Source organism: Salvelinus alpinus, chromosome 8 (genome assembly GCF_045679555.1).
Source record: "Salvelinus alpinus chromosome 8, SLU_Salpinus.1, whole genome shotgun sequence".
Classification (NCBI taxonomy): Eukaryota; Metazoa; Chordata; class Actinopteri; order Salmoniformes; family Salmonidae; genus Salvelinus; species Salvelinus alpinus.
Window position 1 is genome coordinate 34,766,464 of NC_092093.1, and position 24,423 is coordinate 34,790,886.

The 24,423-nt window shown below is 44.3% G+C and overlaps 1 protein-coding gene across 17 annotated transcripts in view; it reads left to right on the forward strand.

The window, feature by feature from the left end:
* LOC139583025 (receptor-type tyrosine-protein phosphatase kappa) overlaps positions 1 to 24,423 on the forward strand; it is a 163,395-nt gene that overhangs the window by 73,958 nt on the left and 65,014 nt on the right. For all 17 annotated transcript variants that reach the window (XM_071413681.1, XM_071413682.1, XM_071413685.1 and 14 more), the window contains 4 exons: positions 8,706 to 8,787; positions 11,501 to 11,616; positions 12,384 to 12,558; positions 20,631 to 20,924. In XM_071413681.1, coding sequence (XP_071269782.1) covers positions 8,706 to 8,787; positions 11,501 to 11,616; positions 12,384 to 12,558; positions 20,631 to 20,924 — 667 coding nt within the window. The remainder of the gene's footprint in view (positions 1 to 8,705; positions 8,788 to 11,500; positions 11,617 to 12,383; positions 12,559 to 20,630; positions 20,925 to 24,423) is intronic.

Consider the following 24,423-nt stretch of genomic DNA (forward strand, 5'->3'; position numbering starts at 1 on the left):
GGGCAAATCAAGCATTGAGGTCTTTGTTTAGCCCTGAATATTTCCATCTGCGTCGTGAGGTGTGATGATTATGACCCCCGCGTGTGCGATCCAGAGGAATGACCACGGCGCTGCTCTCAGCACTTCTCTGCACTGAAGGAAACAAATGACAAGGAGGCTCTTCTAAGGCACAGCCTGACAAAGAGCTAGAATGTCTCTCCTTTGTTCAGAGCTTTGACTGTGTGTGTACGTGAATACAGCCCTCCTGTCGACTAGAAATAACAGGTATTATCATTAATGGTCCGTATTTGACCTGTTGGAAGGTGCTGACTGTGCTACATTGAGTTAAATTGAATTCTTGCACTCCGGCTTTTTCCAGCCGGAGCAGAGCTATGCAATACATCCATTAGAGTCATTTAATCAGTGTTAATGACACAGTCTTAAGATGATTAACGTGATTAGAGCCACACTGGGCCCATTTGAAAGACCCGTTTGCTCTTCCGTTGTGGTCAGTGTTGGTGCCTTATTCTGGTAGATATCCTACCACTGGTTTGGCGGTTTGATGACTCGGTCAGGAATTTGCTTCCCGTTCCTACCAGGGTGAACATCTACCCTCACCACAGGTCTCTACCCTCCCTCTCATCATGCTTCAGGCTCGACCTCTCCAAGTGCAATTGCTCTGATTTGGCCCCGGCCATTGATCTGAATACGGAAACAATCAGCGTTAATAAGGGAGAGTGTCAGTATCTACCTCAAAACATGTTTCCATTTTCCTGAAGCTCCTTACCTCAGTATTGTCGGGGCTCTCTGCCGTATTAAAGTAAAGTACGGCGTAATGGCCGTTTATGGAGATTGCTCCTCTGCCGGCATGCAGCGGGTGAAATGATAGATTGAAATTGATCGCTCAAAGCTGAGAGATTACTCTTCAACTGAGAGGGATGCACCTCCTATGAACCGCCCGGCGAGGAATCATGGGAGGGAGTCTGAAGCCAGAATATATTGCTTCTAATGGGCCATCCTGGAAGAGAGCGAGAGCCTTCGCAGCACTGCACATCACATCGGAGCCCTGAAAACAGGTTACTGCATCTTTCTTTAAAGGCAAACATTTCGGCACACATCTCCCCCCATAGACATGATGAGCGACGTCTCCCGGGCTGCTCCCAAGGAAATAAAAGGCTTTTCTCTCGTCACATTTGTATCAATTGTGGTATTTCTTTCTGACAGTGTTTACTCTGACTGCTGTGGTAATGATCAGCGGAATAAATGCAGATGGGAGATGGGAGGGAGGGGGGTGTAGATCCCCTGCAGAATGCCTCTCCTCCTCTCCTAGCCAGGCCTCTCTGTGACAGGTGAAGTGATAAGAGAACAGCAAATACCCCCCCCATCAGGTGGGTGATGTGATGAGTGGGTGCCTGGCAAGAGAGAGGGGTGTTTTTGTCTGTGTCTGTGTCTGTGTCTGTGTCTGTGTCTGTGTCTGTGTCTATGTCTATGTCTATGTCTGTGTCTGTGTCTGTGTCTGTGTCTGTGCCTGTGTCTGTGTCTGTGTCTGTGTCTGTGTCTGTGTCTGTGTCTATGTCTGTGTCTATGTCTGTGTCTGTGCGTGTGTCTGTGCGTGTGTCTGTGTCTATGTCTATGTCTGTGTCTGTGTCTGTGTCTGTGTCTGTGTCTGTGTCTATGTCTGTGTCTGTGTCTGTGCGTGTGTCTGTGCGTGTGTCTATGTCTATGTCTGTGTCTGTGTCTGTGTCTATGTCTATGTCTGTGTCTGTGTCTGTGTCTGTGTCTGTGTCTGTGCGTCTGTCTGTGCGTGTGTCTGTGCCTGTGTCTGTGTGTGTGTGTGCGTGTGCGTGTGTGTGTGCGCGCATGTTTGCATCTCTGACAGTGTTTTCTGTATATTTCCAAGTCACGGTCGTAGTTTGCCTCGATGATTGGGCCGCATGTTTTGATGTTCCTGAGACATGTCTGCGTGGGTTGCGTGTATGTTGAAATTATAATCAATGGATTGTATTTTTCTGTTTTTTAGAGAAAGGGGTAGAAAAAAATGCTTTATGATCCCCCCACACTCACACACACACGCACGCGCACACACACACAACCTATACCAGCTGGTAGGGCAGGAGTTGCTGACATCATGGTCATTTGAGCAGCTCATGCAGGCTTAATGCAGGCTCCAGCCCAGCTGCAGTCTCTGCCTGGCCGTCCGTCCCTGATTCTGTCCCTGCATGTCTCCATGTGAGGCTCCAGCAGACAGGAAACCCTTCTCTAGGTCCATCTGCCACCCCTTCCTAGACCACAGAGCTCCTCTCCTTCCCTCTCCTCCTCTAGCCAAGACCTGCTGGTCCAAAGCGCTACCCAGCATTCAGCCTCTGAAAGGTAACCTCAGTGCTCTAGACATTGAGTTGGGTTCGTTGTATTTCAGATTTCAGAGACATTTAGTACTCTCTGTATTTACTGACTGTTTATGGAGACATTTTGGTTAAATTAACTTCCAGTTAACTTTATCTCAGTATGACTTGGATTGCTGATGAAACTCCTCAGTTCCTCAAATCAAAATGGAGTAAACAAGATGAACCAACAATTTGGATATATCCGATGTGAGTGTTTTTTATTCCATTGGCTGTCATCCTCAGCCTGTGCTGTGAACATGTCAGTATTTTCTCCTCACCCGGAGGAGAGCAGTGTATTCTTTTTAAAGAGCTGTCAGGGGGCTGATGCTGAGTTCACTCTGTGAGCCTACTGGCTTGTGGCTTGGTGACATCAGGGCTAGTCTGTCGCAGCTAGCTCGGTTAAGATAATTGCACCAGCACAGGGTGTCACAGCAGAGTTTTTTCTTTTTGTTTATCTCAACTTGTTTGTTCAATTTTCAATGATAGCCAACCTTTTCTCTGTACTGTCACAACTGAAAATTGCAATTGGTAGTTCCGGAAGGGCCACACTTTCACCTTTTCCCTCCAAGAGTATTATGAGTTGTTGTTCATCTATGTTGTACGACCAGGCTCTAATAAGATCATGTTATTACGTTATTGTGGGGAAAAGCTGGTAATCGAATACAGTACATCTGTCAATTTTCACTCGTTGTGGAAAAGCGATATAGAATGGGGGGTTGGGAGCATGGCAGATTCCCGTGACTGCCCTGACTGCACTGCTCGCTTAAAGATTTATACCATAATCCTCTCATTGGAGTTATCGCAAGTGCTGGCTTGAGATTTGTTTAGCAAATGTCGTCTGCATTAAGAGAGAGATCACTTAAAAGGATATGAATCTCAGCTAAAAGCAAAATACCATCATTAAGCTAGAGCTCGGCAGCAGCTGGCACAAACTATTATTGTAAATGTTGATTCGGTCTCTCTCTTTTCCAGCTGAAAGGCATGTTTAGAATGCAATTCGGGGGATCAGGATTCAGCCGTAAAGTGTCCTTAGATCCCACAGTAGATTTAGCAAATTGTGAAGTCTAAGAAAGGTGAATTAAAGGTTGTGTTCAGTGGAAAACAAAGTGCATGAGGTTTGAGGGTTATTTTCTATAATCCGCTTCAAGGGGAGGCACATCCTTTTAAATTGACCACTTATAGCTACATGTACATCTGTTCTCCCATTGCCCTTCCAACACTGTGACACACTTACAGTGCCTTCAGAAAGTATTCATACCCCTTGATTTATTCCACATTTTGTTGTTACGACCTGAATTTAAAATGTATTAAATTGCTTTTATTTCTCTCTCATCTACACACAATACCCCATAAATATCAAATGTACATAAGTATTATTGCTGTTCTGGTTAGTGTTTATTGGCTTATTTCACTGTAGAGCCTCTAGCCCTGCTCATTATACCTTATCCAACCCTTCAGTTCCACCACCCACACATGCGATGACATCACCTGGTTTCAATGATGTTTCTAGAGACAATATCTCTCTTTCATCATCACTCAATGCCTAGTTTTACCTCCACTGTATTCACATCCTACCATACCTTTGTCTGTACACTATACCTTGAATCTATTTTATCGCCCCAGAAACCTGCTCCTTTTACTCTCTGTTCCGGACGTCCTAGACGTCCAATTCTCATAGCTTTTAGCCGTACCCTTATCCTACTCCTCCTCTGTTCCTCTGGTGATGTAGAGGTGAATCCAGGTCCTGCAGTGCCTAGCTCCACTCCTATTTCCCCAGGCGCTCTCTTTTGACGACTTCTGTAACCGTAAAAGCCTTGGTTTCATGCAAGTTAACATTAGAAGCCTCCTCCCTAAGTTTGTTTTATTCACTGCTTTAGTACACTCTGCCAACCCAGATGTCTTAGCCGTGTCTGAATCCTGGCTTAGGAAGACCACCAATATCTCTTAAATCTCCATCCATAACTACAACATTTTCAGACAAGATAGAACGGCCAAAGGGGGCGGTGTTGCAATCTACTGCAGAGATAGCCTGCAGAGTTCTGTCCTACTATCCAGGTCTGTACCCAAACAATTTGAACTTCTACTTTTAAAAATCCACCTCTCTAAAAACAAATCTCTCACCGTTGCCGCCTGCTATAGACCACCGTCTGCCCCCAGCTGTGCTCTGGATACCATATGTGAACTGATTGCCCCCCATCTATCTTCAGAGCTCGTGCTGCTAGGTGACTAAACTGTGACATGCTTAACACCCCGGCCATCCTACAATCTAAGCTTGATGCCCTCAATCTCACACAAATTATCAATGAACCTACCAGGTACAACTCCAAAGCTGTAAACACGGGCACCCTCATAGATATCATCCTAACCAACTTGCCCTCTAAATACACCTCTGCTGTTTTAAACCAAGATCTCAGCGATCACTGCCTCATTGCCTGCATCCGTAATGGGTCAGCGGTCAAACGACCTCCACTCATCACTATCAAACGCTCCCTGAAACACTTCAGCGAGCAGGCCTTTCTAATCGACCTGGCCCGGGTATCCTTGGAAGGCTATCGACCTCATCCCGTCAGTAGAGGATGCCTGGTTATTTTTTTTAAATGCCTTCCTCACCATCACCAATAAGCATGTCCCATTCAAGAAATGTAGAACCAGGAACAGATATAGCCCTTGGTTCTCTCCAGACCTGACTGCCCTTAACCAATACAAAAACATCCTGTGGCGTTCTGCATTAGCATCGAACAGTCCCCGTGAAATGCAACTTTTTAGAGAAGTTAGAAACCAATATACACAGGCAGTTAGAAAAGCCAAGGCTAGCTTTTTCAAGCAGAAATGTGCTTCCTGCAACACAAACTCAAAAAAGTTCTGGGACATTGTAAAGTCCATGGAGAATAAGAGCACCTCCTCCCAGCTGCCCACTGCACTGAGGATAGGAAACTCTGTCACCACCGATAAATCCACTATAATTGAGAATTTCAATAAGCATTTTTCTACGGCTGGCCATGCTTTCCACCTGGCCACCCCTACCCCGGTCAACAGCACTGCACCCCCCACAGCAACTCACCCAAGCCTTCCCCATTTCTCCTTCTCCCAAATCCAGTCAGCTGATGTTCTGAAAGAGCTGCAAAATCTGGACCCCCACAAATCAGCCGGGCTAGACAATCTGGACCCTTTCTTTCTAAAATTATCTGCCGAATTTGTTGCAACCCCTATTACTAACCTGTTCAACCTCTCTTTCGTGTCGTCTGAGATTCCCAAAGATTGGAAAGCAGCTGCGGTCATGCCCCTCTTCAAAGGGAGGGACACTCTTGACCCAAACTGCTACAGACCTATATCTATCCTACCCTGCCTTTCTAAGGTCTTCGAAAGCCAAGTTAACAAACAGATCACCGACCATTTCGAATCCCATCGTACATTCTCCGCTATGCAATCTGGTTTCAGAGCTGGTCATGGGTGCACCTCAGCCACCCTCAAGGTTCTAAACGATATTTTAACCACCATCGATAAGAAACAATACTGTGCAGCCGTATTCATTGACCTGGCCAAGGCTTTGGACTCTGTCAATCACCACATCCTCATCGGCAGACTCAACAGCCTTGGTTTCTCAAATGATTGCCTCGCCTGGTTCACCAACTACTTCTACGACGGAGTTCAGTGTGTCAAATCTGAGGGCCTGTTGTCCGGGCCTCTGGCAGTCTCTATGGGGGTGCCACAGGGTTAAATTCTTGGGCCGACTCTCTTCTCTGTATATATCAATGATGTCGCTCTTGCTGCGGGTGAGTCTCTGATCCACCTCTACGCAGACAACACCATTCTGTATACTTCTGGCCCTTCTTTGGACACTGTGTTAACAACCCTCCAGACGAGCTTCAATGCCATACAACTCTCCTTCCCTGGCCTCCAACTGCTCTTAAATACAAGTAAAACTAAATGCATGCTCTTCAACCGATCGCTGCCTGCACCGGCCCGCCCTTCCAGCATCACTACTCTGGACGGTTCTGACTTAGAATATGTAGACAACTACAAATACCTAGGTGTCTGGTTAGACTGTAAACTCTCCTTCCAGACTCACATAAAACATCTCCAATCCAAAGTTAAATCTAGAATTAGCTTCCTATTTCGCAACAAAGCATCCTTCACTCATGCTGCCAAACATACCCTCGTAAAACTGACCAGCTTACCGATCCTCGACTTTGGCGATGTCATTTACAAAATAGCCTCCAACACCTTACTCAACAAATTGGATGCAGTCTATCACAGTGCCATCCGTTTTGTCGGAGCCCCAAATACTACCCACCACTGCGACCTGTACGTTCTCATTAGCTGGCCCTCGCTTCATACTCGTCGCCGTACCCACTGGCTCCAGGTCATCTACAAGACCCTGCTAGGTAAAGTCCCGCCTTATCTCTGCTCGCTGGTCACCATAGCTGCACCCACACGTAGCACGCGTTCCAGCAGGTATATCTCACTTGTCACCCCCAAAGCCAATTCCTCCTTTAGCCGCCTCTCCTTCCAGTTCTCTGCTGCCAATGACTGGAACGAACTACAAAAATCTCTGAAACTGGAAACACTTATCTCCCTCACTAGCTTTAAGCACCAGCTGTCAGAGCAGCTCACAGATCACTGCACCTGTACATAGCCCATCTATAAATAGCCCAAACAACTACCTCTTCCCCTACTGTATTTATGTATTTATTTTGCTCCTTTGCACCCCAGTATTTCTACTTTGCACACTCATCTACTGTCAAATCTACCATTAGTGTTTTAATTGCTATATTGTATTTACTTTGCCACCATGGCCTATGTATTGCCTTTACCTCCCTTATCTCACCTCATTTGTTCACATTGTATATATACTTATTTTCTACTGTATTATTGACTGTATGTTTGGTTTACTCCATGTGTAACTCTGTGTTGTTATATGTGTCGAACTGCTTTGCTTTATCTTGGCCAGGTCGCAGTTGTAAATGAGAAGTTGTTCTCAAGTTGCCTACCTGGTTAAATAAAGGTGAAACCGCCCTCAGCAAACTGTAGATCACCGGCAGCGATTACACGCGCGGCCAGGCTGCACCCGGTGGCACATCCAGCCGCAGTGGTTGGACGCAGACTGGCACGGCGTGCACGCGGCACCAGGCATTCAATGTCGTCTTGGTAAACAACTCCAGTGTATATTTGGCCTTGTGTTTTAGGGTATTGTCCTGCTGAAAGGTGAAAGGTCTCCCAGTGTCTTTTTTGGATGTATACTAAGTGCAGATTAGGTCGATGGACAACATTTTTTTGTAAGAAGCTGGGTATGTTCCAAAAAGTACCCCGATTTTCTGTGAGTGGTCAACTGTCCATAATTTGCCAGAGGCCTACGAGGCCCAACCATCAATTTGTATTGATGGATGAAAGCAGAGGGCCATTGAGCCCCAGTCTCCACAGCAGGCCCTGTAAGTGCTCTGATTAGCATGACGTCCTCAGTACTGTAATCACCTCTCTGACAGCCTGATGTGGGGGCAGCTATGGACAACTGCAATGTACTGTAGCCATTTAACCATATAGCCTGCTATCCCCACACAAAGGTATAAACGTTAAACTGGGGTTGACATTGTATGTCAACCTATTAAGGCTGAACCGTATGTTCTGCCCACACAATTGGTTCGTTTTTTCCCCTCTTTGTGTGCAAGACTCTGACTGAGGGTAAGGACAAAAACTTAACAGGAAAGTATTTTTAGGTGGTCATTATTTCCCACTGTGTGGAATTTTAGTTGAAATGTTTTCCGTGGTTACAGTATGGTATGTGCTAATTCAATAACCATCCAGAGGAAATTTCAAATTTTTGTAAAGAGTGTGATTTCTTTCTCAGTGTTACAAGGTTCAGTCAAAAATGTTTTACTTCATGACATCCATGTTTATATAAGTACTTTTCTTCTAAAAGCTTTCACTTGCATTTTGCTTTGTGTTAGAATTCAACCTCAACATTGTTTGCCTCATGGCACAAAATAAGTGACTTGACTTACTTTAAAAGAAGTGAAAGGGGGAAAAACATTCCACCTCACATTGAAATCATGCTACTGTGGCAATCACAAGCCACACATTTTATTTTTTACAGAATTATATCGACTGTTGATTTATTTATATTCCCCCTTCACTTTTTATCTGGAGAATATGATTTCTGTCCCAGTTTACGATCACATCCCATGGCACCATAAAGTGCCCGCAGCGGATATACCAAATGGCTGCCTGTTGGAACCTGCAAGTGTCTTGGGCAGAATGATGGCGCATTAGGGATCGATCTGTGAAAATTTGATGGAAATTAGTGTTGTAAACATCCTCCCCCCCCCCCCCCCCTCTCTCTGGCAGGTCATATTTGAGGCGGAGGTCTCTGACGGGAAGACAGGCTTCATTGCGATTGATGACATCCAGGTTTTGAGCTATCCATGTGGTAAGTCATTACACAGGCAGTAATTACCAGACACTCCTGCATTGCTGCTGATGGATTTTTTTGTTGCTTTGCAAATTAAGATACGTAAGGTGACACTGTGGTTGAGGGGAAAGGTGAAGTGAGCAAGTTTTGCTGCTGGAAGACAATAGAGTGGGCTGACCTGCATTTGAAAACATCAGTGACTGTTGGCAGAGGATGGAATAAATAAATACATGAATAAATGAATCAGCCGTGTAATAAAGGATAATTGTGCTCTCTCAGCATGGCTTTCTGGGTTGTAATAGCTGGCTTCCACCCACTTCAGCACAATGAAGTACTTTAACTTTAAAAAATCCCTGGCTGACCTGACTATTAAATATACCGTAGTAGTGAGACACAGTGAAAAGACACAGTGAAAGCATGTTTCCGACAGCTTCCACAGATGCCAAGATTCTGAGACGTCATTGGAAATCAACTTTTCATTATTGAACTGTTATTAAGAAAATGTTGTGAGTGTGTCCACAGTTGTTTGCTCTGTACTCACTCGTACACATCAAAAGGGCCCAAACTGAAAATTGTAATATTTTGATTTTTCCCTCACTTCCGTTTTGTCTAGATTCATTTGGATTAGTCTATCCAGGGTGATAAAGGATTAGATTAAATAATGGAAAGGCATCCCAATTAGGAGCACCAGCAACCACAGGGGGTAGGGATTTCACCTTCACTGATGAGGTCTACTAACTAGGAATGTAATCCTTTTGAACAGTGTAGTCAACCTTTTGTGACAGTTAATTATAAAGGGTGGGTAAAATGGCTGGTTTAGGGACACTGGACCCTTTGAGGACTAGACTGGTGCAGTCCAGTGTGTCCAGCCATGCGTCTTCTCCCGCTACCTCCTCCTAGGCTTGCATCCCAAATGGCACCCTATCCCCTACGTAGTGGACTACTTTTGACCAGGGCCCAATGTAGCGAATAGGGTGCCATTTGAGATACAGCCCTAGCCTCCACAGTAGCAGCATTCATTTAAATTGACAGCTGCATCCAGAGAAATGCTCAGTACTGAGCACTAGCCACCCCTCATTTGGCAGCGGGGTAAGTGGATTGATTCAGGGGACCGATACATCCCAGGCTAATTTGGAGCTAATCTGCTAATGCCGTCGCTCCAGAGGGTAATTTCAGTTGGATTTAACAATAATAATTATCCCTCGGCCTCAAACATTTACCCATTTATTACTTTGGAGAAACCCATTTTAGTTTTTTAAGGAGTGTTAAGTATTTAGTGAGCACTATAGGAAAACAATCATATTCATAGTAAGTGCGTGATCGCTCTTCAATAACAAATGCTGCCGATTTGGTCCAACTGGTTCATCAGCAAATGTCGTTTTCTTTTGCACTTTCTATGAAACCACTTGGTTCAAAACGTCTGGCATGACCATATCCTCCTGGTTATCAGTGGCCACTGGCTCTGATCCCTGTCTCGAGGAGCTTGTGGCTCTTCAGCGGCAGAGAGGCTAGAATGGATCCCTGACTAAGCTCTGTGTGAAACGAGGGTGTGCTGAACCACCCACCTCTCTAACCACCCATTGCACTGATCATAATGAACTAGCTAAGCACACGCCCTAGCTGACACTGTGATTCTCAGTCTCTATTTTCGCATTCGTCTCATAGCTAGTTAAATCACTATGGTTGGGACTTTTTTTGAATGGCATTAGCCTATTGGATCATCTCACTGTTCGATCTCCTCTTCCTCACTTCTCGGCCGCCTCTAGATCTCACACTAGGGGTAGTGCTCTCTCAGTCTAAGATTCTGTCTCTTTGTATGTATGGGTTGTGCATAAAATATGCCTCATCAGTTTTTCCGCTGTAGTATACAGGCTAATTTGGGGGAGTACCCTTTGGCTGTGTTTTGAATTCGCTGCTGGATTATAGAACACAATTAAATTCACAATCACTCCAAAACATTCATTAAAAGAAAACATCTACAGGCAGTGAATTTTCGTCCTCAAAGTCAAGTTGAAGAAAGATTATTGAAGGAATGTTAAATGCAGCATCTTTAAACTTACCGAGAGAACACTTGGGGCCTCTATACATTGACATAGACATAGTTAATGTATTCGAGGTATGAACGGCCAAGCCATGGTTTGACTCGTTAGATAATATGTAACGAGGATCCCTGGATGTTAACAACAGTGGCGAGCCAGACAACCGTTTTGACCATGTGGTCCTGTTGCGTTCAGATAGAGTTTAGCTCCTTTTCGTAAAATGTTCCTCCTAGTCATGTGTGCTCAGTTACCGAAGGCAGTGCTCCAGACTACCACACGGCATCTGGACTGCCAACCAGCCAAATCACCATGAATAATTTCGCTGTCCAGATCAAAACTTTGCTTGTTAATATTCTTCCTTCCAAATGTCTCTTCTTCCTTCCATCCTTCTCCTCGTGTCGGTGAGTCTAGGTTTCCTTTTCTTTGATGTCTCTGCCCTCTTGGAACACTAGTATCTTTTGATCTGAGGTGCTAGTGCGTATTGTCACAATCCAGGCTGTTCATAGCAGTGGTGTGTGTTTTCACCTGTACCATTTCACCCTCTCAGCTCTGGCTGTGTCCGTGTGACAGATGAGGTAGAAGCTAGTAATTAGGACTTGGCTGTCTGACATGGCGAGAAGAGGGAGGTGCTGCGTTGATCATGTCGTGTACGTTGCATTTATGACTGCTGTAATTGTTTTCTTCCCCCGTAGATAAATCGCCTCACTTCCTGCGCCTGGGAGATGTGGAAGTCAACGCGGGGCAGAACGCTACCTTCCAGTGCATCGCTACCGGCCGGGATGCCAACAACAACAAACTGTGGCTGCAGGTAGGGACTGGGAGCGGGCAGGGCAGGATAACCACTGAACACCAGGACTCATTATGAACAATTATACTATTGTTCATGTATCACACCAATAGACAAAAAGTGAGTTCAAAATTCAACCAAATTATAATCTATCACTTGGTATATCACTTGGCATTGTGTCCTCAAAACTCAAACACCTCTCTACACCATCTCAGATACGATACGCTACTCAAGGCAATGCCACGTCTCTTTGGGGAAATGTGTATTATGAAAGAATGGAAAATCTATTTTGTCAGCTAGGGCTGCGGGAAAATCACTGTTCAGGTGACTGCATTGTCGAAGCCCCCGCCTAATGCCTAGGGTGAACTGATAAGGTCCACAGAGTTGAAGGGAGAGTGGGATGGAGGGAGAGAAGGAGGTAGGGAGGGAATAAGGGATAACTCCTCTCATGGATGACTGGGTGGGAAAGTGTGAGAGGCGATGTGACCATTTCGGTGCCCGGCGGTCGTGGAGGTGAAACTGTAAAAGAGACAGTGCTGTCGACACCAAACTTGTCTGATAACGTTCACCGTGATAAGCCCTTAGAGGAAGTGGCAGCTTAACAAACCCATTTATCCCTCTGAGATACACTTTTACAGTATGTGTTACTAGCTTGATGCGTCCTTGATGCCATGTTTGTTTTTAAGAAATGACTCCAGATTTGATGTCTGCCATCATCTTCCTGATAATGTAACGACCTTCCAATGAGTGCAAACGGATATGTTTTTTCCCTTGTTTTTATCGCGCAGAGGAGAAATGGGGAGGACATTCCCGTGGCGTCGACTAAGAACATCAACCACAGGCGGTTCGCTGCCTCGTTCAGACTGAAGGAAGTGACTAATCTGGACCAAGACCTTTATCGATGTGTCACCCAATCAGAGAGAGGATCTGGTGTGTCCAATTTCGCCGGACTCATCGTCAGAGGTATGTGCTCCCTCCTCAGATGAACATCCATGCCCTGTTTACTACCTTATAAATGATTGGTAGCGGCTCTTATTCAAGTCTAAGAGCTGTTAATTGTGGTTTTGGACTCAGTTGCAAAAATTCCCCAAATTTCTTCATAAACATTATGCACGAATCAAAGATAAATATGTGAGGGAAAACACAACTAGCATATGTTTATTCAGATGGAGGAGTTTGAATATTATTAGGATATTCAAATGAGAATCACCAAAGGGAAAATAAATACACAAGTTCTCATGTCATGATGTGTGAAGTCTGCTTGTGGGAATGCTTCTCAGATGGGGTCAGTGGAGAGCGCAGAGAGGCTTGGCGACGGGCCATGCTTCAACAGACACCTCGCAAATCAGCAGACTTCTCTCTCTGAGCTGCTCTGCATATCTCCAGCCACACAGAGAATTAATACAGACAATCGTAGCATCTTCCCAGCTCCTACCTCCGCTCCCAACCCAGAGGAAGGGAGGGACAGTTTTCTTGCATCAGTAAAGCAAATCCTATTGTTAGCGCAGGCCAGAGGGCCCCAGAACCCTGGTGTTAGAAGGGAGTTGAACATTAACTGCACTGACAGGTCCGATATCTCACTGGCGCTTGAAAACTGACATCCTGCTACAGCAATCCGAAAGATGGTAATTTTAAAGGAAATTTTGGGGCCATTGATACAGGCAGCCCATAATGAGAGCTGGCAAGGAGTTGCCCGTTGTCGATTATGGCCTAAGGGTAACAGTTTATTAGTGGGTCCTCTGCCAAAACCGAAGTGACAGAGGATGCTGCCGGCAATTTTGGTCCGCTTTGTAACAAATGAAAATTTAAGTGGCAAATTCCTTTCACCGAAGAACTATTGATCTATGTGTCCCCCAGCGGTGAGGGAAACAACACCAAGCGGAACACAATTCACTTCGTCATGAGGTTTGCGCAGCTCCCAGCGTTCTTTGAGTAATGATGTTGCCCCCTTGCTAGTAGAAACAAAACTTTATTGACAATACTGCTCATTGGAACAGGGCCGACAACAAACATGCCTGGTGCGCTCCACTTTAACAAATCAAAGGAAAAGCAGCCCGTTAACGGCTTTGATTGTGAGATGTTTCTTACGGCTTATTGAAAGACTTCGGAGTTGACCTTAGGTGCAATTCTCAACATGGTATTTCAATTGTATTTCTTATCCAAGGCTTCATGATTAGGAATCCATGGGAATATGTGCCTCATCTAAAAGGTTATAGTATGTTGTCTTGTGCATGTGAATGTATGCACAATTGTGTGTGTACACTCTGACTGTTGTGTAGACAGTGTGTGCTGTCATCTCCCCCGGGGTGTGCGTGTGGGGGCCAGTGTGCCACCCTGCCGTAAACAAACTGGCTGATTGGTGGCAGACACGACTGTCAGCTGAGGAGCAGGCTGGGAGATATTTTCTGCTTAAAAGTAGATTTAAACTCAGTACCTGCCAGCTCTTCCCCCACTGAAGAAAGGCTCCTGCTTGACAATCCCAGGCTCAAAGAGAGATTGTTAAACTCTGATGAAGCCTCATAATGATGCCAAAGGAAGAACTTGGAAGGCACACAAGAAAAGAGAAACGCGTCAACACATATGATATGAATATGGAACTGGGTTGATTCCAATGCACAGGGGAACAAAAAACAAATTTTAACAATATTGGTTTAGAATGTAATTTTGTGGTGTGCAAATTTAACCTGAAAGGAACTCCAAGCAGTCTGTGGACTGTTTGCTTCTTAACCACAGGTTTTTAAGAGGCAGAATGATTGTGTCACCTTGTAGATGATAGTCTAATACCATCAGCTCAAACAGTGTCTACATGCTGGAAGTAAAGTGGGGGAGACAGGTGGAGGAAGGGATCACTCCTTTGCGTCTTGTAATGCCATCAGTCAGCTGTAGATTGCTGCGTGCACTTTGCTGTTTCAAGGCCTGCCTAGTCGCTGTCATCTTTTGCCTCGGAGCTTATCATTAACTTCAAAATAAGCCAGAGCGGACGTGAACGTTTCCTCCCGCACAAAATGAAGTTGCTGCAGCACACTAGTTTTTTTCTCTCTCTATACATCTCTCCTTTCTTTTCTCACTCCCCGTCCTCCCCCTACCCTGCTCCTCCTTCTCCTCCTCCCCCCATTTTTTGATCAAGCTACTGCCTTGGAGATTGTCGACTGCATCGGCAATAAATGAAAATCAATTACTATTAGAATGGCTCCGGGGCTGTGGATGCTTGGGGCTGGGTCAGAGCAGAGCTGCAGGCTGGCCAGTCAGTAGCCTAAGTTGTGCGACGGCACGGCTGATGTTTAGCGGCGCGGCCTGCTGAAGGATGAGAGATGGATGAGACAAGGTTCAAGGAGCAGTAATGCGAGGGCTCTGCGATATCATTCCACACTGTCACCCCACATGTGATGGATGGGCTGCTGGGGAAGAAGCAATATTAGATGATGAAAGATTCATCATCATCTCCCTCCCCTCCCCCCTCTGCCCGCCCGCCACTATCTACCTGCTCAGTCCTACTGTTACTATCATCCTGCCACCGTTATGAAGCCCTAAATGGGGAGAGTCAGTCAGCCGCCTGCCTAGTACCTGTCATGGAAGGCTGTTAAAACGCCTGCTTGCTAAAGCCTTCTGCATGCATGCTACTGTGCATTTTATTGCAAGCGTATTTATAGTTTTTCAGTTGAAAGAAGCCATTTTGGGTGTCATTTACTCCAGACCTTCTCTGTTATGTTTACGCCGTTTCCTCCAAACGTCTTAATGAAATGAGAACGGTCCTCGCCTACAGGTACAAGTACAAATTAGATTGGCAATTGCCTCTGCATTTAAATGGCTTTTTTCCTCGTTCTATTTTTTTCGTTGATGGCGTTGGTTCGTTTTCCTGGAAAACGACTTCTAATAAACATCAGTGGTTTCAATAATGAATTGTTTTGATTAAATCAATTGTGAAGATGCTTCTGGTTCGTTTTAGTTGGAGTCTATAAGCAATCCAGTATTTTGACCCAGTATTTAGTATTTACCTGGAAACAGGATTTCAGGAATTCAAACATAAAGGAAATACACAGACACATTTCTGGTGACCTTTAAGGGAAAAGTAAAAATATACATGTAACATGCATTTTCATATATGCTTTCTGCCTTTCATATATGCTTTCTGCTTTTCGTATATGCTTTCTGGCACTAGTACGGTAGGCCACAGTAGTTGTGTCCATTTCAAATGCTCTTATCTTATTGAATTATGAGAAATTCGATTTTTCAGCGCAGCCCAATAATTTTTGCAGCACGCGTCTCATGCACAACTAATGAGACAGAGAGAGATGAATTGGCGTAGAAAACCAGGATGCAAACACAATTAAAAACTCCTGGGAACTCTCTACAGGGGAGTGTCCTGGGTTCAGGCATTGTGTGTTCCACAAAGAGAGCACTTCTGGGACGTTATCCACCATCACCGCCATACACGATTCACTAGCTTATTATAGAGCTACGTCCACCTGGGTATAAATAATGCAAAAGAGCTAAACAATTACTTTCTAATTTATGGTCTTCTGTTGAGGCTTAATTCAAGCAAATAACAATGTGTCTCATGAACACAATGTATATTTGTATGCCCTGCAGGGCTAAACACTAAACAGGTCCTTTTTGTAGATAATTGTTAGGTTCAACAGACAAAAGCATGGGTCACGTCAGATGGGGGCCCTACGAGCCAAATTTGGTCCACATTTCAGTCTGAATCAAAGCACTGGATTCCGTGTTTATGACTCAGTGCAAGCGCTATTTCTACACTGAGTATACAAACTCATTCCATGACATAGCTTTTACCTGGAATCACCTGGTCAGTCTATGTTCCCTTATTGATGTCACTTGTTAAATCCACTTCAAATCAGTGTAGATGAAGGGGAGGAGACGGGTTAAAGAAGGATTTTTAACACATGGAATGTGTGTGCGTGCCATTCAGAGGCTTGTGTCCAGAACTGCAACGCTGCTTGGTTTTTCGTGCTCAACAGTTTCCTGTGTGAATCAAGAATGGTCCACAACCCAAAGGACAACCGACCAATTTGACACAACTGTGGGAAGCGTTGGAATCAACATGGGCCAGCATTAGATCATCTGTTTTGTTACTGTCCATATGTAGCTTGTTTTTGGTCATAAGTTCAGGGATGGCTGAAGAATTGCAAGATTTAATTGGAGCTAACTCTGCAAATAGCGCTGCTGGGTGCTTTAGAAAGTCATAGTCAATCGATTAATAATATAATAACTCTTAGCAAAAAAAATTATTTAATTTACAATCTGTTGAAACTATGATAATAGAAAGGTTCAGAACCTTTGTGAAACTTCACAGCACAGTTACAAAATATGGCAAATAGAAATCTGGATGGTCTTCAGAGGTCAATGGGAGGGGTTGAGGGTAGCTGAAGGCTTGGACTAAAAACTAACAAAAAATAACTATTGTAAAATATACTGTGTCCGTAAAATGTATATAGTATGTATAAGCTGAAAGTAAAAGCCTAAGCGTTATTGTTCATTGGTTTACACCAACTAGGGGAGGGGTGGTAGGGTTAGAGGAAAATAATAAAGGAAAATATATATATTCTATATACAGTACCATTCAAAAGTTTGGACACCTACTCATTCCAGGGTTATACTTTATTTTTTACTATTTTCTACATTGCATTCTCTCAACCAGCTTCATGAGGTAGTCACCTGGAATGCATTTCAATTAACAGGTGTGCCTTCTTTCTTTCTTAATGCTTTTGAGCCAATCAGTTGTGTTGTGTTGTGGCAAGGTAGGGGTGGTATACAGAAGATAGCCCTATTTGGTAAAAGACCAAATCAATATAATGGCAAGAACAGCTCAAATAAGCTAAGAGAAACGACAGTCCATCATTACTTTAAGACATGAAGGTCAGTCAATGCGGAAAATTTCAAGAACTTTGAAAGTGCAAGTGCAGTCGCAAAAACCATCAAGCGCTATGATGAAACTGGCTCTCATGAGGACCTCCACAGGAAAGGAAGACCCAGAGGTACCTCTGCTGCAGAGGATACATTTATTAGAGTTAACTGCACCTCAGATTGCAAACCAAATAAATGCTTCACAGAGTTCAAGTAACAGTCACATCTCAACATCAACTATTCAGAGGAGACTGTGTGAATCAGGCATTCATGGTCAAATTTCTGCAAAGAAACCACTACTAAAGGCCAAGAAACACGAGAAATGGATGTTAGACCGGTGGAAATCTGTCCTTTGGTCTGATGAGTCCAAATTTGCGATTTTTGGTTCCAACCGCCATGTATTTGTGAGACGCAGAGTACGTGAACAGATTATCTCTGCATGTGTGGTTCCCACCCTGAAGCATGGAGAAGGAGGAGTGATGGTGTGGGGGTGTTTTGCTGGTGACACTGTCAATGATTTATTTATAATTCAAGGCACACTTAACCAGCATGGCTACCACAGCATTCTGCAGCGATACTCCATCCCATCTGGTTTGCGCTTAGTGGGACTATCATTTGTTTTTCAACAGGACAATGACCCAACACACCTCCAGGCTGTGTAAGGGTTATTTGACCAAGAAGGAGATTGATGGAGTACTGCATCAGATGACCTGACCTCCACAATCACCCGACCTCAACCCAATTGAGATGGTTTGGGATGAGTTGGACCGCAGAGTGAAGGAAAAGCAGCCAACAAGTGCTCAGCATATGTGGGAACTCCTTCAAGATTGTTGGAAAAGCATTCCAGGTGAAGCTGGTTGCAAAGCTGTCATCAACGCAAAGGGTGGCTACTTTGAAGAATCTAAAATATATTTTGATTTGTTTAGCACTTTTTTGGTTACTACATGATTCCATATGTTTTATTTCCTAGTTTTGATGTCTTCACTGTTATTCTACAATGTAGAAAATAGTAAAGAAAATAAGAAAAACCCTTGAATGAGTAGGTGTCCAACCTTTTGACTGGTACTGTATATATATTTTTTAAACAATACAAAAACATACACATGCAAACGACAGCATACAAATGCACACAAACATCAACGACATCACACCTGCTCACACCCCTATCTCCAGCGCTCGCATCACTCTCTGCCACATGGCCTCAAACTGCACCATTTTGTTTCACTCCGTCGCCCACGCACTTTCAACATTTGACCTTTCCATTGTGTTATCGATGGAGGATTGGTTGATTTCCCGTTAAGTTTAAATTTTTTCAAGATGATTGATGTGAAAAGTATTGTCCAACTCATCGGGTATCTCACCCTCATATGCCATGTCTTGAAATATGCAGACAGACGGAAAAATATACAGTGCATTCGGAAGGTATTCAAACCCCTTGACTTTTTCCACATTTTTGTTACATGATTTTCCCCCTCATCAATCTACACACAATACCCCATAATGACAAAGCGAAAAACTATAATTTAAAAAAAATGTTTGCAAATGTATTAAAAATAAGAAACAGATACCTTATGTAAATAAGTATTCAGACCCATTGCTATGAGACTCGAAATTGAGCTCAGGTGCATCCTGTTTCCATTGATCATCCATGACATGTTTCTATAACTTGATTGGAGTCCACCTGTGGTAAATTCAATTGATTGGACATGATTTGGAAAGGCACACACCTGTCTGTATTATATAAGGTCCCACAGTTGACAGTGCATGTCAGAGCAAAAACCAAGCCATGAGGTTGAAGGAATTGTTCGTTGAGCTCTGAGACAGGATTGTGTCAAGGCACAGATCTGGGGAAGGTTACCAAAAATGTCTGCATCATTGAAGGTCCCCAAGAACACAGTGGTCTCCATAATTCTTAAATGGAAGAAGTTTGGAACCACCCCAACTCTTCCTAGAGCTGGCCGTCCCGGACAGAGTTCCTCTGTGGAGATGGGAGAACCTTTCGGAAGGACAACCATCTCTGCAGCACTCCACCAATCAGGCCTTGATGGTAGAGTGGCCAGACGGAAGCCGCTCCTCAGTAAAAGGCACATGACAGCCCGCTTGGAGTTTGCCAAAAGGCACCTAAAAGGTGTCTCAGAACATGAGAAACAAGATTCTCTGGTCTGATGAAACCAAAATGTAACTCTTTGGCCTGAATGCCAAGCGTCATGTCTGGAGGAAACCTGCCACCAACCCTATATTGTAGCATGGTGTTGGGAGCGTCATGCTGTGGGGAGTGCAACTCAATATTACAAAGGTGTTCCTAATGTTTGGTATACTCAGTGTACATGTACCACAGTTTTTGATAAACAGATGATTAAGTGGAAGGTAAACAGGTGGACATGAATAAAATGTACTGCAGGCAGAATGTTGAATAGCAGACTTTGTGATGGTAACGTGTGTTCATGAAGATGATATGGGCAGGAGGGGCTAGCACCAGTACAGTGACTATCAGATTGGACTTAATGTGATCTCTGAGTATTGCCACTGCTGTTGAATTAGCTTCAACAAATGAGTCGGCCGACAGCCATCTGGCCTGGGAGAAAAGAGAGAGAAGAGGGAAAAGAGGCCTGCATGATGTGCAGAGCCGGAGACCAACCTCATCTGAGTGCGATAAACAACGTTCTGTCCTTATGTCTCCTTATCAAATCACATTTTATTGGTCACATACACATGTTTAGCAGACGTTATTGTGGGCGTAGCGAAATGCTTGTAATAAATATTACACAAAAAAACAAAATACTGCAAAGTTGCTTAGGAGCTAGAAGCAGAGATTCCAGACTGACTGGAAGTGGAACCATCTGGTTGGTCTGAGAGTGTTTGATAGTTCGGTGCCCCCGGACCCCATTCTAACTTGAACTTCTTGCTGTTGAATTCATTGGATGTATGACGATGACACAAATCTCATTAGATTGATTATCGATTTGGAAAGGAGAGTCCAAATGGGTCATAACATTTTTTGTTATCCAGACCTTTTAGTTGGATACTTCTGATTGAATAGATACTATGTCGTCTGCAATAAAACACAGACATTGAAAGCTTTTGCCAAAAATAGATAATGTCCCTAATTGAAATGCCTTGAAGTATGCTGTGCTAAACCATATTCTCTGTTTCCCTCCTGTCTCCTCCAGAACCCCCGCGGCCTATCGCACCCCCTCAGCTGCTGGGTGTTGGGCCCACCTACCTCCTGATCCAGCTCAATGCCAACTCCATATTCGGGGACGGCCCTATCATTCTGAAGGAGGTGGAGTATCGTATGACATCAGGGAGCTGGATAGAGACCCATGCTGTCAACTCCCCTAACTACAAGCTGTGGCACCTGGACCCAGACACAGAGTACGAGATCCGTGTGCTGCTCACCAGACCAGGGGAGGGTGGCACCGGCCAGTCTGGACCTCCTCTCATCACCAGGACCAAGTGTGCCGGTAAGTCTCCTTCTCCATCCATCCTTCCTTTTCTCGCCGTTGTTTTTAATTTTCTCTTTTTTGCTCCCTGTTGCCTCTCTCTGCGTTCCACTGCTCTGTGATATTTGCATACAGATAATTGCCTTGGGCGCTCTTAGAAAACATAATTGGAAAAGCCAGGGAAAATAAACAAGGTTCCTGGTAGAGGTAGTGTCATGGCCGTCACTCACTAAGAGTTCTTTTCAGATGTCGGGGGTGAGGGTGTTTCTAAGGAAATAAAGTAGCATGCTTTTCAGAACGAACCTTGCCAGTATTTACCCTGGGGTCCGTGGATGACAAACCTGAGGAAGGAATTCTCATTCATTTCTGTCGGGCGGCGTGATACACAGTCCTGGGTTGCCATGGCATCTGCATTAAACAGCATATCAACAAGGCGGGGACTATATACAGAAGTTTTATGGGGGAGCACGTAGTGGAGCGTTTGTGTACGGAGAAGGAATCTGAAGATGGAAAGTGGTTATTAAGAATAATGCGGAATGTATGCAGTGTTTCATTACTCTGGCCATTGCCTTTCCATCAGCCTGAGACACTATCCATCTATTCCCATGCCTCACCCTCAGATGTGAATAGACCAGCTGTATTCCCAGATTGACATTCAGAGTGGGGACTCTCTGTAGTTTTGTGTTTCCTCTTGGCTACTGTCAGGTTGTGGAGTGGGGTTTTCCAGGGGACATAGTCCAGGTACAGCCCTGTAGTCTGCTCAGGAGGAGATGCCTACTCTATGTCACTGCTTTCATCCATCATAGCCAATCATATCATTGAATTATGTGCTGCCCATGGAATTGGCAGGAACGGAAATGGCAGGAACGCATTATATGTTTGTGGCAATACAGGAAGCGTATATATCAATATCTTCCTCTTAGTTTGTCCTACATCTCACTGCACGCTCCCACCTGGCAAAATGCATAAGGATTTTTTCCCAGTTTCATATTTTGGTGTTCAGACCCTGACATCCACAGCAAAAGGAATCCTTGGTGATTAGGAAGTCAATTTGAGAGATGTAGGCACCAGGCATCTGTGTAAATAGAAGTTGTGATATGGCTATGGTCTCAGCGGACACGTTTTGATAACTGGGCTTAAAGAGGCAGCCTAAATTCAAATCTTTGATATTCGTTTTTTTTTTTTAGGTATATCCTGTATGTATGACAGACGCTTTTATGCTAGACTACACTTCCCCTAGATTCCTTTTGAGATTATTAGTTTATCTTCAGTAAGAATTTTATGGCATCGTAGCATGGATCATTTCCGCTTATGTGTTTCACAGCTTCTATACCTGGAATCAAGTTGAATGACAACATAAAATAATTGTAAGAAGTCATTAGGGATGTTCTCCCACAGTAGCATCACGGGTCACAATCAGATAGTGTGTGTCTTACGTGACAGAGGAAGCGGGATATCCTTGCTTTGTATCTAAAATGCAAATATTAAGCATCTGAGCATCTTCCTCCCCATCCCGGAACGGGTGCCATGAGCAAGTGCAGGCCAGGAATGGCAAACAGTGCTCAGAGATTTCTTATGTACGTGTTCTCCTACACAAACAAAATCAACTTCCTCTCGCATTGTTTAACCTTTTTCCTGTGAACTTCAGGTTATTTTCACTACCAGTACATTACTATTAGGATAAGGGCTCCTGGGTAGCAGAGAGGCGGGGTGGCTCGCAGACTAGTCAATGTCACGTTTCCTGATTTGCAGGGTGAGCGAACGCATTATGAAAATCCTCAGGGCGCCTCTCTCCAGAGAGTTTGCGTTTTGTATTTGTATTTATATATTTTTTTGCATGCTCCCTATATAATTTACTTCTTACAAATGTCCTGCCATTTCAGCAAAATAACGTATTGATCATTTCCTCATGCTTCACTGTTAAATAACAAAGAAATAAACGGCCGGGAGGCAGGGGAATGAAAGCTAATATTTGCTGGTGCATGTTACTGCCACCATTTATTGCTGCATAGAATTCACGTTCCATATATTTCTCTTTCCCCACCATTTTGTGTAATAGTATTGTTGTACTGGGAAAAGGGGTGGGTCCATTAGTGTCTGGTTTATATTACGGTGATGGCATTCCTACCATGTTGTCACTTTGTCGTCTGTCCCAGCACATTAAACAGATGTCATGCACCACCATGGTTCCCAGCTGTGCTTCATTTCCCCCGCCTGCTTCCGACCACGTAGACTCCGCCTTAAGTCCCCCATTTCCTGCCATAAACACTGCCAAGAAGAGAAAAGAAAGCATTGGAAACAATCTTCTTCGCTGTTGCCTTTTAAGTTGGATGTATGTGTGTGTGAATAGGTGTGGCACGATTGTGGAAGAACTGTACTATTGTGTAAGTGTCTCAGATTTCCTGAGGGAAGCACATGACACGGTGCTGCTGGAATAGCCAGGCAGGCCGCTCACTGTCTGCCACCTGAGCCCTATTGGACTGGTTACCTACCAGCAGACAGCAGACTGGGACTGAGGGTTAGAGAGGAGAGAAAATATAGTGAAAGAGAGACAGAGCAGGTCTGCTTTCCCACGGGAAGGGTTTTCTTTCATCACCGTCGAGACAAACCACTCACCCACACGATAGTGAGACAACATGGAGGACTGTTGGTCTCATCAAGACCTCTCTTCAGCTAGCCAAGCGACACCTCCTACAAGCAGAATTGATGAGTAAAACATCATTAAAGGCTACATTCAACTGGAGATTTCATTTCATCATTACTCAATATGTGTCCCATGTCTGGTAGAATGAGCAGAGGCTTCATTTGGACCGGTTTCCTATTGAAAGGATAGATTCAGCAGTCCTCTGCACTCTATGCTCCAAGAACCTAAAGTGTTTTCCATACCACTGCCTGCTCAAAAACTCCTCAGCTGGAAATTAGATATCTTATAATGAAATGAACAGACCGCTCGGTTCCTAATGCCCAGTAGGGGTTTTACCGGAGAGTGTTGAAATGTTGTCGCCTTTTAAATTCAAACAGGAAACACCGTATTGACTGTAGAGGAAGTAGTAGAGTTGTTAAGCTGACACTTGCACTAGAACCGTTTCCTGCATGACAGACAGGCAGGGAAAATTAATGCTCTTAGTGCGCCTAACGGCTTTGATTCGCCTGTACTCATGCATTTCTACGAGCACCTCAAGTCGCGCTACAAACGCCTTTTGCCATCTGTAACCGACCTGATTGGTTTTAATAGTTCTACACGTCTGAACATGTTGTGCTTTCAGAGCATCACAGGCTAGGATAAGCTCTTGAAGCCAGTTCAAAAAGCAATTAACTCTGCAGAACTAGCTAGCACTGCACTTGGTCCTCGGCCATATACTTTAGCCTCGCTCCTCCAGACAGAGTAGTCCTGCATGGGCTTTAGTAATATCACCCTTAATGTTGAAGAGCATTGGGATGGAGCAAAAGTAGCCATATGTGTCCCAAATGGCAACCAATTACAGTCCTATGGGCCCTGTTCAAAGGTAATTGCACTAAA